The sequence below is a fragment of the Otolemur garnettii genome, unplaced genomic scaffold, assembly GCF_000181295.1.
Source record: "Otolemur garnettii isolate 467f Iridium unplaced genomic scaffold, OtoGar3 scaffold00036, whole genome shotgun sequence".
In the NCBI taxonomy this organism is placed as follows: Eukaryota; Metazoa; Chordata; class Mammalia; order Primates; family Galagidae; genus Otolemur; species Otolemur garnettii.
Window position 1 is genome coordinate 14,594,130 of NW_003852431.1, and position 18,852 is coordinate 14,612,981.

The window sequence follows — 18,852 nt, forward strand, 5'->3', positions numbered from 1 at the left end:
AGCAAGAACCATGTTCCCAATTTTACAATCTTTGTAGGAATAATTAATGAGGCTTTCTGTGATGTTAATTGCCATAAGATGACAACTTTTTCTCTGATAATACGGTCTGGAGGCCCCAAAGGAATATTTTGTTTGTTTGTTTGATCTTGATTAGTTTGTCTTTTCTTTTTTTCTTTCAACAATGTGTATTGATCTTAAAAATGATCCTGTATTCATTTCTTAAGCGCTCATTCTGTCCTAAATTTGCTTATTTCTTACCTATGTATTGAGTTGAAGTGTTTTTTATAGTATTGCCACTGTGTAAAGTGATAAATGTATAAATCCAATTAGTTTGTAACAAATAATAATCTATTCTTATATAGCTGGAAGTAGGAGGACCATTGAAAGAAATGTATGTTTGCATACACACACACACACACACGTTTACAGAGAAATTTTAACTCTACACTGGAATAAATGGAGTATCTAAAGAAGTAATCAAATTAGGCAAAAATGTTCTACTAACTATACCAATTAGCTATTAAACAATTGAGATAACTCTCTCTAATCTACATGAGCTTCCAGAGGCCATCATTGTGTTTTCAGCATTCTGTCTAGCACATTGTTTGTGTGAAGTAAATATTGGCTATATAAACGTATGCGTCATGAATGATTTAATTCACACAATAGCCAAATATAGTCAGTTGGACCAAAGGGAAATCAAGTAATCATGGGATGATGGAACTTGTAATCAAATGTGTGTGTATATGTATACACACATAGGATCCTTTATTTTCTTGGACAGTTTTTAATAATTGTGGCATCATAGATTTTAAAGCTGAAAGCAACCTCAGGTGTTCATCTGGTTCTATGCCTTTCTGCAAGAGACAAGCAATTATTATCCCCATGATCTATTAAGCCACATTTTCTTTAGCATGTGACAGCTAAGGTGATGCTGATCAAAAAATATAGCTCTCCATTCTTAAACAATTTCACATGCACAGAGATGTTTAACAAGTGCCTTTTCAGAGCTATGATGAGACAACACCAGCAGCCTTGGTTTAGAGGAGTAATTTATGATACCTAAGTAAATGGTGTCCAAGATCACCTCGCTCACCTTAGCCACGCTGTAGTTTTACCCCTATAGGGCAGTCTTTTCTTTTACCCTGGTGATAAGTGTGTTAAAAAAAAAAAAAAACCCACTATGAGTCTCACTTTAGTTGCTGACTCTGTTTCTTCTTCTATACCTGCTGCTGCCTGAGATCATCTGTCTCAGCAAGTTAGCAGAGGAGGGAGGAGAAGGAGAAGCTGCAGAGGAGCGAGTGTGAGAGGAGTGTGGTTAATAGGAGGTCTGGGTCTGTCACTCTCCTACCCACCCTGCCTTCCCTTTGGGTTCATTAACTAGAAATAGAGAAAGGTAAGGGAGATGAATTTAACTTGTTCTGACATTAGTGAGGGACAGGGAAGTGTGGCAGCTTCTAGATGATTTCTGCCCCAGAGAGAGGTAATTGGAAAACGTGTTGTGTGGTTAGGTGTTGTAATGAAAAATACAAGAACGATGGAGGAGAACAGCGAAATCAAATTATAAGCATAAGGCAAGTGTGCTGAAGTTTTTAGCCACTTGCAAAATTGAGAGATACTATCAGGACTGTGCAAATACATTGTTCTGATTAATTTTCCTGGGGTGAAATATGAAAATATTTATAAAATGGTGAATCCTGCCATGAATAAAATTTTCTCTGTGGTTATAATAAACTAAAATAAGCCATAACTTGTATCTTTCTTAAATGAAACTGTAAAATGGTTAACTACTATGGAATTGAATAAAAAGATCTGAATAAAAGTATCTGTATTTGAGCATTACTCTAAATTGCTTAAAATGTTGAACACTATTCAGGAAAAAATAGACTCATTTATCTCAAAGGTTTTTAATTTGATTTTCTAAATATTGTTATAGAAGTTGTATTTTATCACTCCTGCTTTAGACTCCCCTTTTATGTATAAAGGCTATGGTTTTTCAATATGGAGGTGAAAGATTTTCAAGGAGAAAAGTAGGAGGTGTTTAGCTTTAGCGAAAACGAACAATTTCATTATAATTTAGACGAAATATATTTCAAATCCAGCTTTTCATTTGAGATGTAAAATGAAAGATTTAACGGTACATTGTTTTGTAAATTCCATATTAATGTATTTGAACAAATCATCAATGTGTAGGAGGGGTTAATTGAGAAGGACACATCATAATATACAAAGCCTTTCTATTATATGAAGCTTTAAAAATATTCTATTGTCAATCCAAAGAGAACAAACTGAAATGAGATAATTGGGAAGGTGCCCATAAAGTCAGCCTGAATATATTATCACAACTATATATGAGATAATATTTGTTTTAAAAAGATTCTATGGCACTGTAAACTCAGTCTCATTAGAGACTGCATTTAAAAGGCTTATAAAGTTACCCATTAATGTTATCTTCTTGTATCTCCACAGCTTTTTCATTAAAGAAAATTCAGCAGAAAGCATTTTCTCCTGATAGCAGGAACCAATTTGCAATAAATGTTCTGGAAACCACTAGGGAAGCCATTACTGAGGTCTAATAAAAACAGACAAGCGTAACTTGTTCTATATTTTTGTTTCAATCACATACAGATGAGACCCCGCTTTCTACACCAACCGCAAGAGACAGCCTTGACAAACTTTCTCTAACTGGGCATGGACAACCACTACCTCCAGGGTTTCCATCTCCGTTTCTCTTTCCTGATGGATTGTCTTCCATAGAGACCCTCCTGACTAACATACAGGTAGGCCTTTTTTGTAATCTGAAAGAAACATGGGGCACCCAGCAGTAGATCTTTTCCCCCCAATTTATAATATTCCCACTTGATCCATTTTTTCACCTTGCTACACTCATCAAACTGGTTTAGAATTAGGTATATTAAGCTATAAGAAAAACGGTGAACAAAATGGCCTGGCATTGGAAAATTATTCTGCCTGAACACTCCCTTTACTGCCGACTCACGGCAGGAATTTAACTGTTTAAGTTTGTCTGATTGACTAAAGGATAACATGCTAATTCTTACAAAGATCTTCCAGAGAGGAAATGATTGTTTAGTCCTTTAAAATATGTCTAATACAGAATAAAGAATCCTTTCTTTTATAAATGTTTGTTTCAATTAATACGGTTTCATCAAAGAATAGACTTCAAAAAGCCATTCCCAACTTTCTGTGGATTCCCTATGTGGTCTTCAGGATGTATATTTTATGAACAGTACATTATGAATCAAAAATACTTACAGTTAACAATAACATAGCACATGGAGCCAAGATAATAAGAGTGTTTGGGATAGAAGAAAGCATAATTTTCTTGCCCACACATGAACTGGTCATGTGGGCCCCAGATGGAGAGTTTTGTTATCAAGTTCTCCTTATTTGAAGTAACTACTAAGTGGTAGGCACAGGCTTGCAGATGATTTTTTAAAAAATTTTTTACTCCCACACTCCATCCTCAGTGACATTTTTCTGTACACATATCCTATCTTATTAAACTTTCTCCCAGTGGAAATGTAATTAATTTTATTTACCTCTCCAAAGACATAACAGAAGGCCTTTAATGTAACATATCTTTTCATCTATAAATATGGCATTTTTAATACTAATGTAATTAGAGTCTCCAAAACTGTCTTCAACTTTGAGGTTTAAGGTTTTATATCTTAGTAATTGACATAAATCAGCCATCTAGCCTAAGTGTAATCATGGCAAATAGTTGATCATATTTTGGAATCAACATAAGTCTTTTTGCCCTTAATTTTTACCTTCATTCTGGTTTTCTAAGAGGTAGAGCTTTTAGTGAATTTTCTCTTGTCAAATCAAATGCTTTCAGAAACTGTTTGGCAACAGCTCTGAATTTAAGTTCTAAAAAGTAAAGGAACAAATCACTTTCTTTTATATATAGCTCCTTATGAAGCAAAGAAAAATCTCTTGAACTAGGCCAGTGAGAATTTAATTTCAATTTCAGCAGAGAAAACATTCCTGAAATTCATCGGTGCAAACCACCATGCTGATCTTAACAGTGGGCTGTACAGAGGGACTCTTACCTCATGTGTGACCACCATGTGTAAAAGTCAAATACTATCAGTGTAGGAGAATTCATCCACCCACTTGAGCCAGAAATGTAAAGACTATGAATATTATCCACATCACCTCAAAGTGTAATTATTCTTACAAAAAAAAAAAAAAAAGGAGAAGAAGAAGCTTTGATTTTAAAATGTACAGGCTTTAGACAAATATTTTATTTACTGAAAATGGCTCCAGATTTATCTACTGCCCTTTCCAGCCATATGCTTTGAAGACATATTTTGGCAGAGTTAATGATAGGATGATAGTCAAGATCAACTAAATTACATTTAGTCTCAAATTATAGGGACCTGGGTCTGATAAAGTTAGAATACCTATAAAATGAATGCTTTGCTAAAACCAAATTAAGCTTGACTACTGCAGTCTACATATATGTATGTTCAGATATAGATGTGATTATATATTTAATATATATGTACATGCATGCACATATGTGAATATAAGATGAAATAAAGATTAAAATCTTAGTTCTGTGCACAAATACACACACATTTATTCATGCTCGGTAATGATTTCACGTCATTTTATAAGAGGTTGTAGATGCTAACTCTTTTATTACTGCCACATTTATTGAGTTATCATAATATCTTAGGAATGGTATGGAATGTTTAAATAATCATGGACCTGGATTATTAGACATCCAGTTTAAAAATGTGTTTGCTGTTCCAATTCTAATTTGAGTAATTACATTCTGCCTACCTCAATTTCCTCTGCAGTTGCAATTATATAAAATGGGGTTCTCTGCCACTGTCAAAAATAGTAAAATATTTTTGTGTAGAAAGTATAAAGCACCATACTTCCATTGAAGATATATTATGTTTTATTAAAATCAGGGACTAAAAAGCCTATTCAAAATAATGTGTTTAAAGTGTTATTGTCCTAATAAATCAATAATTTAATATCATGATACACTGTGATTTAACGAATCCAAATTTCTGAAATTGTAGTGATCACTGTGTATGTCCCCTCCATGACATCATCTAAATTAAATTTCATAAATAGTTATTTCTTTGGGCTTTAAAAGAAAACCTGCAGAAAAATACTATATTCACATATAAAAATTTATTTTTATATTTAAATATTTAAATTTATAAAATGTACATATATATTAAAAACTGGGCATCAGATTTTTGTTAACCACTTGAGCTATACTGCTTTCTTGAACTTTGAGTGTTTTTGAACTTAAAAGTGATAAATACATTTCTACAGTAAATGATAAACAAGTTACTTTAGTGAAGTATATGTAAAAACTTAAATTTTTCCTTTTGAGAACTGTTTTCATTTATTTTACACGGAATTTTATTTTATTTTATTTTTTTAAATGTGGCAGACATGTCCGTGGATAACTCTGTGAAGTTTTATGTGAGACTAGCATTTTAGCATCAATTGCTTAAATGTACCACCTTTGAACATTGGATACTACTTGAATAATATTTTTTATTTTTTTTGAGACAGAGTCTCAAACTGTTGGCCTTGGGTGGAGTGCCATAGCATCATAGCTCACAGCAACCTCCAACTGTGGGCTCAAGCTATCCTCCTGCCTCAATTTCCTAGTTTTAGTAGACACAGAGTCTCACTTTGGCATTCTTGGTAGAGTGCCGTGGTGTCACTCAGTTCATAGCAACCTCCACTTCCTGGGCTTAGGCAATTCTCTTGCCTCAGCCTCCGGAGTTAGGACTACAGCCACCCGCCACAATGCCCAGCTGTATTTTTGTTGCAGTTTGGGTAGGGCCAGGTTTGAACCTCCCACCCTCAGTATATGGGGCCAGCGCCCCACCCACTGAGCCACAGGCATCACCCAGGGGTCTCCCTTTTTTGATCAGGCTAGTCTGGAAGTCGTGAGCTCAAGCAATCCACCCCCCTCAGCCACTCAGTGATAGGATTACAAGCGTGAGCCACCTCCTCCCCACTTGAGCATCTTGAAGGAAAACTGTACCCACTATCCTCCATCTGGGTTTTTATGTTGTAAATTACAAGTAGACTGATTATAATGGTAAGTATTTGTGTATCTAAACCTGTGAAATCACAGAATGGGTACAGTAGAACATACTTTATAAGACCACCTTACATGCCGTTCGTTAAATACGGAAACATCATATGGAGCACAGGACGGCGCCAATCATCCCACTTCAACTCTTTACATTTCAGTCTCATGGCCAATAATTTTACTTTATTGTTTGTAAATTTTAAAGAAACTAATAGTTTTTTCACTCACATTATTAATACTTGATTTTAATTATTTTGGTATAGGACAAAAGTAATAGCAAAAAACTTTCCAAAAAACTCCAACCAATGAAGACATTGACTTCAAAATCTAAGAAGGCTATCACACGTATCTGTCTATATAGGTCTTACGTTATGTTTTCTTTTTAATCTGAATTATGTATCATGAGTGTTCTCTACTTTTTTCATTATCAATTTATGAAAGAAAATCCTAAAAATTATTAAAAAGCAATTATTGTAATGAAGAAGCTACCAATAATATCTTTAAAACCTCAACTCTATACTGTATTTATCTGTATCAGATGCAGTAACAGTAATAGTAAAACACTTAGTGAACAATCCTAATGTGTCTGTCTCTGTGCTAATTATATGCAATATATTACATTGATTCATATTTATGATGACATACAGTAGGCTTCATTGTTATTCTCATTTTACATAGGAGAATACAGAGGTAGATAGAATCACACAGTGGAGGAATCTGGAATTAAATTCACTGCTGATTCAGAGCCATGTCACTGTATTGCCACCCATGATCATTTGAATCACATGATGGCTTTATACCCAGTAGAACTCTGTCATAGGAAGTCTGTCATACATGCACATCAGAGAACAGTAGCCATAACATTAACCTGGGTATAGATGTCTTTTTCTGTTGCAAGAGCTTGTGTGAAAATATGTCAGTTTATGCTGTACTTTTTTTATTTTTTAATCTACAAAAGTTTCTTGTTCTAAGGAATGCTGTTCCTTTTCATCCTTAAATGAGACTAGGGGAAAATTAAAAGAATTTTTTAAAAATGATAGAATATCTGGGGTGTTCTGATCTAAGCTCAGTCAACACTCTACTTGGGATTTTTAATAAGTCACTGGATCCTTCTGGACATTGGTTTTATCCTTTGTGTGTGTGTGTGTGTGTGTGTGTGTGTGTGGTTTTTGGCCCTGGCTGGGTTTGAACCCACCACCTCCAGTAAATGGGGCCAGTGCCCTATTCCTTTAAGCCACAGGCAATGCCCCAGGAATAAATTGTTATAAAACTCATTCATGGGCCAAGTAAGCTTTTCCTCTCAGATACATCCCCTCATTAAGAAATGCTTCTTCTGGGTGGGCGTGGTGGGCTCACGCCCATAATCCTAATACTCTGGGAGGGCAAGGTGGGAAGATCACTCCATCTCTTGAGCTGAAGAGTTTGAGAGCAGCCTGAGCAAGACTGAGACTCAGTCTAAACTAAAAGTAGAAAAATTAGCCAAGGGTTATGGAGGGTGCCTGTAGTCCCAGCTACTTGTGAGGCTGAGCCAAAAGATCACTTGAACCAAGGAATATGAGGGAAGGTAATGCTGTGGCCCTCTAGCCTGGGCAACAGAGTGAGATCTGTGTAAAAAGGGAAGGATGGAAGGAAGGGAGGGAGGAGAAATATTTCTTTCTTACCAACATTTCTTGAAATTCTCTTATATAAGCAGATATTTGTACTTTCTAAGCTATATAAATAGTAGAAACATTGCTAGATCTATTGTAGTACCCTCTTTTCTCATTAAACAAACAAACATTTTTTTATTTGAAAAAAAATAATGATGAAAATGACCTAATTTACAAAGTAGATCTTTGCAGGAAATAAAAACATTTGTCTATTATATGACATCATGCTTTATTTACAGAAAAGAAACTTGAGGTCAATCAAGTCTTATCTCTTACCATTGCTCTGCCATAGATGAAGCTTAAAATGTCTTTCTTGAGAATTGTCATTATCCAACTTCACTATCCTGAAATTCGACCTTTCCTTGGAGAAAAATTCATATTCTGAACCCTCTGTTCCTTACTGTAATTCATATTGTTGCCAAGCATTTTGCTGGACACTGCATGTCCAAGTGGGAACCAGAATTTAGTGTGACCTTTCGCACATGATCTACCTGGAAAATGTACAGAAATAACACAAATCTGAAAGTACTATTATTGCTGATGGTAAAACTGATGTCCTAATGATTTGTAGATGTTGTGAACACGACTTCCTATTGCTTTCCCCAGCCCTCTGCTGCATAGAAATTTAATCGGTTTTCTGTATTTCGTGGAGCAGAGCTGTCACTGGCAGAAACGTACTTTTGCATATGGATCAGTTTGGCTGTGGTACAGATTCTTGTTCACGCTGGACTCCTACTGATGTGCGCTGATTTAAAGTCTAAAAATTAAATTTAATTTTATATAGCTTATAAGTAGTCCCTAGAGAGTATTGGATCCTAAAAGCTAATATTTTTCAGACATAATCAGCAGGAAAAGGTAATGGATTACCATTCTCCACATTAGCAGCCGCGGTAACAAAAGGAAACAGTAAACATAAATGCTCTCAGCAACTTCATTCTTTACAGCGAATATTAATATGAAATTACACAAATTAGAGTTGCCGTTTAACATTATTCAACATGTTTATTCAGAATGATTGTTTCAGATTTAAAGAACACCAAAATATTGTGTTTTGTCAGCCAAGGACAATAATAGTTTAATAGTAATTTATTTTAAACAGCTACTGATAATACAGCCAATCAACACATTAAGTGATGCCAACATTGGCATCTTGCTAAATAATCTCTAGACATTGCACAGAGAGTACATCTTTCAAAGATAAGTCAACAAGAGCAATCAGAGCAGAAAATTAGAATTTGGTATCTTAGAATTAAAATACAGCTAAACTAAAGTTTTAATTGGGGTGATCTAAAAGGGCACTTGATGTAATGATCTCTTTCATTTGTTACTAATTGTTTGTTCCTGATGAAGAAGAAGCTTATGCAGGAGTGTTACTGAATTGAGTTAAGATGGCAGTTTCCTTAGCAGCTATGTTTTATTGTTAAACAACAAAAGAATAGGGAGGAGTAAACTGCCATGTACAAATTCTAAAAGCTTGCTTCATATCGCAAGAATTATACCAGGAAATTCAGGGTCAGGTACACGTATAACAAATAGGAAATAATTTATATGTGCTTGATAGAACATAAAAATAGCTTATGACAGTGTGGCCTTATGCTGTAGGCCACCCTGGTAGGCTAAAGGGTAAGACTACATCTTTATTGCACTCACAAGTGGAGCTGGAGTTGAAATTCCCAGTTCAACATGCACCATGTTTCTTGCACGGAGGCCGCGTCCTCCAGTAGATCTACAAATGACATCAACTTCCATCTCATCTATAATTTCAATGGAAAATTTCAATCTCTGATAATCACAGACCATAGCAAAAGATCTTCTACTTCAAAATAGCATTTCGTATTGCTGAACTGAAGAGAATAGAAGTTCTGTCTCCAATTTTTACTAGTAACTTTGGTCTACAGTATCTTACGAGAAAAAAATATACAGAATGCTTTTTCTATGTTTAGCTTATTTTCATAATCTCATTTTCGAAAATCTCTACTGTTGAATTTTTTAAAAGCACGCAGTCAGCTCTTCTGTGTATGTGTATAGGTGTACACCTTCTTCATCAGCTGTGTGAACAAGCACATGTCATTTTCACCGTATGCTCTTTCAAATTATTACGGTGTCAAATAGTTTCCTAAAAGTTATTCTCCATTTATTGCAACTATCTGGAATGACTTTTTAAAAAAAATAATGCACTCCTAAGCCACCAAGTTTTCTTTCCTTTACATATATATCTCAAGAGCAGTATTATAATTTCTGTTCATAAAATTTTAAAATCTAGTATACGCTGGGTCCTCTGTAATCTCACTGTTCTGGGAACATAGTGCTGAAGAGAAAATATCCTGCCTCAGAGAGCTTATGTTTCAGTGGCAGCAATGCAACATAAATCAGTTAACCAATAAACATACAGCAATAGTCCATCATGGTAAATGCTGTGAAGAATTTGAAGAGAAGAGTAACACGGTACATCTACAAAGCTATTCCAGATAGGATGGTAAGAGAAAGCCTGTCTGGAATGGTGACTTTGAGCAAAAGTGGAATGAAATGAGGATGTGAGTCATGTAAAGATCTAGAGGAAAAGCACTCAGGAGGGAACAGGAGAGACAAGACCTTGAGCAAAAAACAAACCGCTTCGTTGAGTAAGCAAAAGAAGCCCACTGTGGCTAGTGTAATCTTGGTAAGGGGTGGGAGAATGAATTCCAGAGAGAAAGGTGAGTACTGCCAAGTTGATGGGAGGTTGCATAATCCACGTCAGATATACTGACAGGAGAAGGTCAACCTAATTTTCTTTTCAGTTATTTTTTAATTATTTTATTTTATTTATTAAATCATATCTGTGTACATTAATGCTATCATGGGGTACAGAGTGCTGTTGCTATATACAATTTGAAATACTTTCATCCAACTGGTTAACATAGCCTTTATGTCATTTTCTTAGTTGTTGTGTTAAGACATCTATATTCTACATTTAGAGAGATTCACATGTACCCTTGTATCATAAACCATAGGTGTAATTTGTCGCCCACAGTAGAGTGCTGTGGCATAACAATTCACAGCAACCTCCAGCTCTTAGGCTTAAGTGATTCTCTTGCCTCAGCCTCCCAGGTGGCTGTCACAACACCTGGCTATTTTTTTTTTGTTGCAGTTTGTCTGGGGCTGGTTTCGAACCTGCCACCATTGGCATATGGGGCCGGCTCCCTACTCACTGAGCCACAGGCACTGCCCTGTTTTTTAGTTATTTTTTAGGCACACTTATGTGCTACCCTTTGAACTAGATATTCCAATTAGAAGCTGTTGGACCTGCATGCCATAAATATTTGTCTTCCTAAAATAGTTTGATTAGAAGTTTTGTGCTTTCGTGTGGTATTTGGCCTACTGTGTGCAGAGGGAACATGTAAGAATTAAGTAATTTGACAAGTGGGTTATTCTCTTTTAAAATGTTTTTAAGGAGTGAATGGAGTATGCTTTGTACCAAAATATTATCATTCTGAATAACTTCTTTGTACAGGGACTCTTGAAAGTTGCCATAGATAATGCCAGAGCTCAAGAAAAACAGGTCCAACTGGAAAAAACAGAGCTGAAGATGGATTTTTTAAGGGAAAGAGAACTAAGGGAAACACTTGAGAAGCAGTTGGCTATGGAGCAAAAGAATAGAGGTATTTCCAAACAAGCTTAACACTTTAAAATATTGAACATCATAATATTTTGTTTGGTGATTTACTTTGCAACTATGAGTTTTGGTTTTGTTTTGTTCCATTTTTTGTTTTTGTTAATGTACCTGTAACAGAACTTCAGAGTAGAATTTGAAACCTGGGCTGATTATATTTCTTAATCTTCAAAGTACAAGTTTTCTGTTTCTATCTGACAGAATTTTAAATATATCCATTATATTATTACTTATGTAATTTTTATTCCTCCTAGAGTTTAACAAAATTATCTCCTTTAAGATAAGAATGAGTTCTGATGACAACCCTGAGAAGTTTTATGTTCATTCACAATTGCCCTCTGAAAAACTTAAGATAATAAAGTTAAAAAGCTAAAACAGAAAATACTTATATTCAAGCCAAACAGGTTTATAAGATATTTGACAACCGAAATCTAAGACTGATGAATATCTTAAAAAATGACCAAAGTTAAGTGTTTGTGTAATTTTCTTTCCAAATGTCTCATTTTTATCCAACAAGGTCAAGTGCACAGAGTAGAAACAGACAATGAATTATTACTGGGTAAAAATGATGATATTATTGATCTGGGAACTGCTTCTTTTAACAGACTGTACAGAAGAACATGTATAGATAATTTTGAAGGTCATTCACATTTGTACATTCATTTTCTGTATGATTTTGAATAACTTCTTTAGAACCAACTTCCCCTTTGACTCAACTACAAGATTTTTCTAAATATTCTAGAAAGTGGATGGGACTTCCATTATCAAATTTAATAAGTGTCTGATATAAATATTCTCCTTTCATATATTTGATATGGTCATTTAAAAAAAACATTGTTTCTTTTTTACTTTTAAAACTAGCAGCATTTACCAGGTTGTTTTGTTATTTATAATGCAGCAACAGCTAGTGAGTTCACTGGATGAGGTCAGTTTTGGGACCTGTCATCCCAGATGGATATCACATTTCTAAATTATGTGACTTTACATAGAGTTAGGTATTAAAATACTCAAAACAAGATAAACACTGATGATGAACGTGTTCCAAATGAAAAGGAGTTTGATTAAAAAGTTCAATCCATGAAACCGTCTTCCATGAGATAGCCATGTTTTGATTTTGTTCCTACTTGGTTTTGTTGAGCCTTTTTAAAAAGACTTAAAGGCAAGGTCTTGATAAAGTAAGAGCTCTTGATCAATCTCTCTGATTAATTGACAGACCTTCAGAATTCTGTTGGTTAAAATCTGTTGGGAGGATTTACATTTTTGTTTTATTCCTTTAACCACTAGAGGGCAAAACATTCACAGATCACACCATGAACTTCTCATCTAATTAATTATGACCAGTAAATTAAAGGTAATAACTATCAATACTTACCTATTATGAACATGTCTATTGAAGCAGTGGATTGCCCTGAAAAGAGAACAAGGCAGTCCCATTTGGTTCAATCACATATGAAGAAACAGAGAGACGTCAATGGCAATCCACTGGGTATTGAGCCGTTAGAGCTACAGGATGCAAAATCCAAATAAATATTGTGGAAGTTACCGTTTCTTTTCAAAGAGGCTTATAAATAATAATCTTTGGAAGGGGAAATAGTAATAAAGTAAATATATTAAGGTAAGCATATGATTTTCACACTCTTAAAGAAAATTGGCATTTGTTTGAAATTAGTTTTAATTATTTTCTTTTAAGAATTTAAAAAATGTATGATACAGCACCCATAAACATGCTAATTGGCTGCCAAATTAAAATATTAATGATAATGAAAAACATGATATGTAAAAATTGTAAATTAAAACCAAAATACTCATTTGAATCATTACTATGTATTACTTTACACTTGAACTAAATATTGCATTAAATAAATGTATTATCATTCTTAATTTGTGGTAAGAAATTAGATAGTAAACATAGAATGATTACTTTTTATGACAAACTGAAGAATTTTCTTGTACTGATTCTGTGACACTGACATCCACAATATTTGTCAAGCATTAAAAATGGTGGATAATGATTGATACTTATCAATCATTAAAAAATAATTTTGGTCAACATCTCTAATCATCAGAGAAAGGCAAATCAAAACCACAGTAGATATCAATTAACTAAAGTAAGAGTGGCTTTTATCAAAATGGCCCAAAACAACAGACGCTGGCCTGGATGTGGAGAGAGAGGAACACTTATACAGTGTTGGTGGGACTGCAAAATAACACAACCTCTACAGAAAGTAGTCAGAAGATTCTTCAAAAAACTAATGGTAGACTTACCATTCAATACAGCAATACAACTCCTGGATATTTACCCTAAGAGAAAAAAGACACTTTATAAAAAAGATACATGCACTTGAATGTTCATAGCAACACAGTTCATGATCACAAAGATGTCAAAACAACCCAACTGCCAAAAATGGAGTGTTGCCCAGCCATAGGTAAATTAATACCTTTATAACAACTTGGATGGAAATAGATACCGTTCTTTTAAGTGAAATATCACAAGAAAGGATAAACAAACACCACATAGTTTCAACTATTATATCAGAATTAATCAATTAACACTTAAGTGCACATATAGAAATAAAACTCATCAAATCTAAACAGGTGGGGGGGAGGAGGTAGGGATGGATAAATTCACACCTAACGGGTACAATACACACTGTCTAGGTGATGGGCACATTTAACTTTGACGCAAATGGTACCCAAACAACTATGTAACCAAAATGTTTGTCCCCCTGTAACATTCTGAAATAAAGTGATTTTGAAGAAAAACACATAGATGCTTCCCTTATCTTGATTAGTTGCCAGATATATGGGGTAAAAATTAAAGCAATTATCATACTGAAAATATAGTTAAGATACATTTTGGAAAAAAAACATTAATTTGCTATTGTTTACTGATTATATGTAAACATTTAAATTGTCAAGTAGGTAGGAGAAAAATATTTCAATAATTGATTTTCTGTATTGTAATCTACATTTTTACGTGAAGAGCACATTATTATCAGTAGCACATTATCATTAGCAGTGAGATTTTATACTCCACCAGATTTCTGCAGAGTGCAAGCATAGTAATTTTCTTGAAGTATTTTATAGTGCACTATGTATTTACAATGATGAAATTATCCTAGGAAATTATACCTTTATCCTAATAAAATCATTTCTATGTATGTATGTTAACAGTAACTAAGTATTATAGTTCGCTTCTAATACATAAAAAAGTTAATGCATCTTCTAAAATTTTAAGAAAGAATTACTAAAAACAGATCTAGTTTAGCCTTCTTTTCCAAAATGTTTGTAAGAGAAATGCGTGTTGGTATTTAAAATTGGCATCTCCTAAGAAGATGGGCATGTTCATAAAAGATTTGCATGTTTAAATGACTCTGCGCTATTTTGATTCAAGGACAGAAAACTAAGCCACAAAATTCATTTAATCAAGCTTCCTTTAGCAGTGAATACAAATATTTACTAAAATTAGTTTCCTATTAAATTTATCTTTACATATGACAATTAAACTGATTCTTGTAATATAATAGTTCAAGGCTAAAATTTAAAAAAAAAAAGGCTCCTTGGACGTTTTACTGAAAATTATTTTAGGCAAAAGTGGTTTTTTTCAAAGTTCCTCTTTGTAGGTTGACTCAGTCCAACAGGAAAACCAAATAAATAATATGAAGAACATAGACCAATTGTAAATGAGCAGCATTGTAAAGATTAAAAAGGCAGTCATGTACATACACTCTTTTCTAGCCATAGTTCAAAAGAGGCTAAAGAAGGAGAAGAAGGCAAAGAGAAAATTGCAGGAAGCTCTTGAATTTGAGACAAAACGGCGTGAGCAAGCAGAACAGACACTAAAACAGGCAGCTTCAACAGATAGTCTCAGGGTCTTGAATGGTAAGTTATGCACGGTTAACTTTCACTCTTGATATTCAAAGGACCATTCAGACGTGTGGTTTTGTATATTTCTATGTCTACTGATTCATTCAACTCTGTCTGTAACCCAAAGCATGATGCAAAGAATTCGCTGGAAGAAATGCCGTGCTTCTCCTGTTCTGTTTCTTAACTCAGCTATCTGGGAACTAGCCCTGCGTCTCTGTTTAACAAATTGTACCTGTGCTGAGACATGATAAAATATTAATCTGAAAGCCTCCCACGCCCTGTCCTATTTGATGAGCAGTGTTGCATTACTTATTTATCTGTTCCATCTTCCAAAAATTCTTATGGTTATAGTTTTGCTTCAACCTTTAAAAGATGACAAAAGATTTTTGTAATTTTAATTCAGCACCGGGGTAACAGGTTGCTTGCTCATTTTTTAAAGGACAATAAGGAATCAAATGAAATATGTGTCACTCTTACCTTTCTGTGCTTTTAGACTCTCTGACCCCAGAGATAGAAGCTGACCGCAGTGGCGGCAGAACAGATGCTGAAAGGACAATACAAGGTAGGAATTTGCAGAAGGCTATAAATCTAGATCTTGCTATATGAGTTTTTCCTTAGCTTTAGCCTGCTATTCAAGCATGTAGCCTACCATCTGGGCCACATCAAAACAAGTTCAAACAAGGTCAAGTTCATCTTGCTTGTTTATATGAGTGAATTCATTTTGTGCTGATAGATTTTCTTTAAATTAACAGGTCATTTCTGTTTATACAATGCAATTAAAAAGGAATAATTAATTTTAAACAATGTATGATTTAATCTGGGACACAGTGAATGTGTTTTATGGAATGTTTGAAGCCCAATCTAATGCAGGAAGGGTTTATAAGTTCTATGCTACATAAATAAAATCATGTGGTAATCAAATAGGTAGTCCTTACAATTTAAAAACGTCTAACTCCTTATTTTTATGACAGCAAGGCACATGCAAAATGGACTAGTTAAATGTTAATAATAAATAAGATTGTTTAGTTCCTATGCTAATAATCCAAATGCTCCGTATGCCATTATATACATTTTAATAATACAAATCTGCTGAGCAAAGTCACGTGTAGAATACCAAAGGGAGTTGTTTTAAATGCACAGGAGAGCTCAGTGTGTATGTTGCCGAGACCACACTATTAGTAAAGACTAAAATCAGAAGGTAGCATTTATAGCCAAACATCTATTCTAGACAACAGACTCAACCCAACCACATGAATACTAAACAGTAAAAAGACCATTTGTTCTCTATTTTAAATGAAGATGATTCTTCAAAGGGATGCCTAAAATGATTAACTGCCATAATCCTCCCAATTGCTTTTATTTTGCATTTTAAGCTCAATCATTTTTAGGATATTGTATGACATTAATTGTGTTACTTAATCAGCTTCCAAAGTGTCACTCTTGGCGTAGGATAGAGGAAATTTACTTTTGTAAAGTATCTTAATGTACATTGAGTAGCAATCAAAGACTTGAAGTAACATTCCTGGGGAAAGAATATCATTTTTGTGTGTGTATGTGTGTGTCTATTTATTTTACCGGAGGCCATTATAATTAGTTTGTAAATCCCAAGGCTTGAACCGTATGTTAATATGAGACATCTCCTTGGGTATACAATGTGAATGCGATTGTAGATGTAGAAAAGGTCTTAATTTTTAGAACATTATGAATTCCAGCACAATTATGTACGTGTGTGTTTGCATATACAATACCACCAAAATAATAAGAATTCTGCTGCATCTTATAATAATTTTATACAAATGTTAACAAATTACTGTTAACAAAACCCAGTCCACTTTATCAGGAACGGTAGGCTCGATAAGGCAAATATAAATACCAGTGCTTGTTTATAGATGCAGGAACAACTCGCGCACTAACTCAGATAAAGTTGAAGTGTTCCAAGAAAGCACGTGAGCCCCAAAATAAATGTGATATATAAATTATCTGGTGGACACAGAATCGTCAAGGTGGTCCAAACTCGATCTAGAAAATATTATAGACAATAGAGTCCTATATATAAATGAGAAATGTATTATGAATATCAAGAAGTGAGTGGGCTGTGCCTGTGGCTCAAAGGAGTAGGGCACCGGCCAAAAACTGCAAAAATAAATAAATAAATAAATAAATAAATAAATAAAATTAAAAAGTGAGTAACCAGTGATTAAACTTTTTTTATAGTTAACATAATGTGTGTGCTATGAGTTTGCTGTCAGCACTATTTTGGTTGCTAATAAAGTTATGCTTATTTTTATTTAAATCTATAAAATTCACTTTAATATGGACACATTACATATAAGTGTATATTTTTTAAGGGCTCGTTCCTCGATAATATACATTTTCATACTGATAAAGCCTTGCCATATGAAGTTGATACATGGCTAACTCTCAATGTCCGTTGTTGTGGTTTGCTTATTCTGAAGAAAAGTTTTAAGCACAAATTACCTTCCTTTTAGCATCCAGAAAGCTACCCGTTGAGGAACGCAGTAAACCCATCCAAATAACATCATGATTAGGGAAACAAAACATGAGTACAACAATTATAGATCGGCATTTAAAGCAAAATCTTAACTATTATGGGGTTACCTTTGCTTTAATTATAATATAAAACCTATATTCATGTCATACATTCAGCCTGTCAATTTAATTGTCGAAATGCACTGCTTTCAATAAAGCAAACTTACTCACATTCATGATCTATATTGAACAATGTGGGTTTTCCCCAAATATAATTGTTAAAAAACACTGCTTATGAATCTGCTTCTAACTGTTAGCTGCTAAAAACGTATTTCACCAGCAGTTGGACTCTTTCAAGACTTAAAAGACAAAAACCAGAGCAAAGAGGTCCTCTTTTGCTACTTTAACCCCACTAAATTAACTCATTTAGCCCTTTGAAATCTTTTTTACAAACTTAGACTAAATTAAGACATTCGGAAGTGAACAGAATACAATTAACTGGGAAGAGAAGAAATCAGAGGAAGACTGTATTTAATTAAATGTTGTCTAAGCACAAGAATGGGAAAAGCTGAACAGAGAAAACACAAGTCCATACTCATTTGTGAAATGGTCTATGTCGTGCATTCGGGGAGCTGTGATCACCTGCTGCTTCACAAGGCAGGACTGACAAGCACACAGAGCCTCTTGCTCCCCTGGCCGTCTCTGTTCCAGTGTCCCCAAGCACAGGTGTGGGGATACTCTTGTTCCCCAGCCAACCATACCTGAAAGTATTGTCTGTTCCACCCTAAACCTCATTGAGTGGAAAAGATAAAATAAGCCCACAATTTTTATGCATGTCATGGATCCACTTTTTTAACATCATAGCCATAAATAAATGCCACCCATGGCCCAAGAGTTAGTCACCTAGAAGTTGGGCGCTTATGTATGGCTGAAGCCCCTTAGGTTGAACTAGGTAAGGCCTTCTTGGCATTTTGTGTCACCATTTCTATAAAACTACACAGGTAAAGGGAAAGCAGAAAGCAATTTAGAAAATATCTTGAGCAAAGAGCCCTCAAAAAGTGTACGTTTCTTGATAAGATGAATGAGCCTAGGGTACA

At 34.4% G+C, this 18,852-nt stretch overlaps 1 protein-coding gene across 1 annotated transcript in view; it reads left to right on the forward strand.

The window, feature by feature from the left end:
* The window catches only part of DACH1 (dachshund family transcription factor 1), a 431,057-nt gene that overhangs the window by 379,801 nt on the left and 32,404 nt on the right, over positions 1-18,852 (forward strand). The window contains exons 8-11 of the mRNA XM_012805095.1: positions 2,629-2,780; positions 11,240-11,387; positions 15,137-15,280; positions 15,759-15,827. Of these exons, the coding sequence (XP_012660549.1) occupies positions 2,629-2,780; positions 11,240-11,387; positions 15,137-15,280; positions 15,759-15,827 (513 nt within the window). The remainder of the gene's footprint in view (positions 1-2,628; positions 2,781-11,239; positions 11,388-15,136; positions 15,281-15,758; positions 15,828-18,852) is intronic.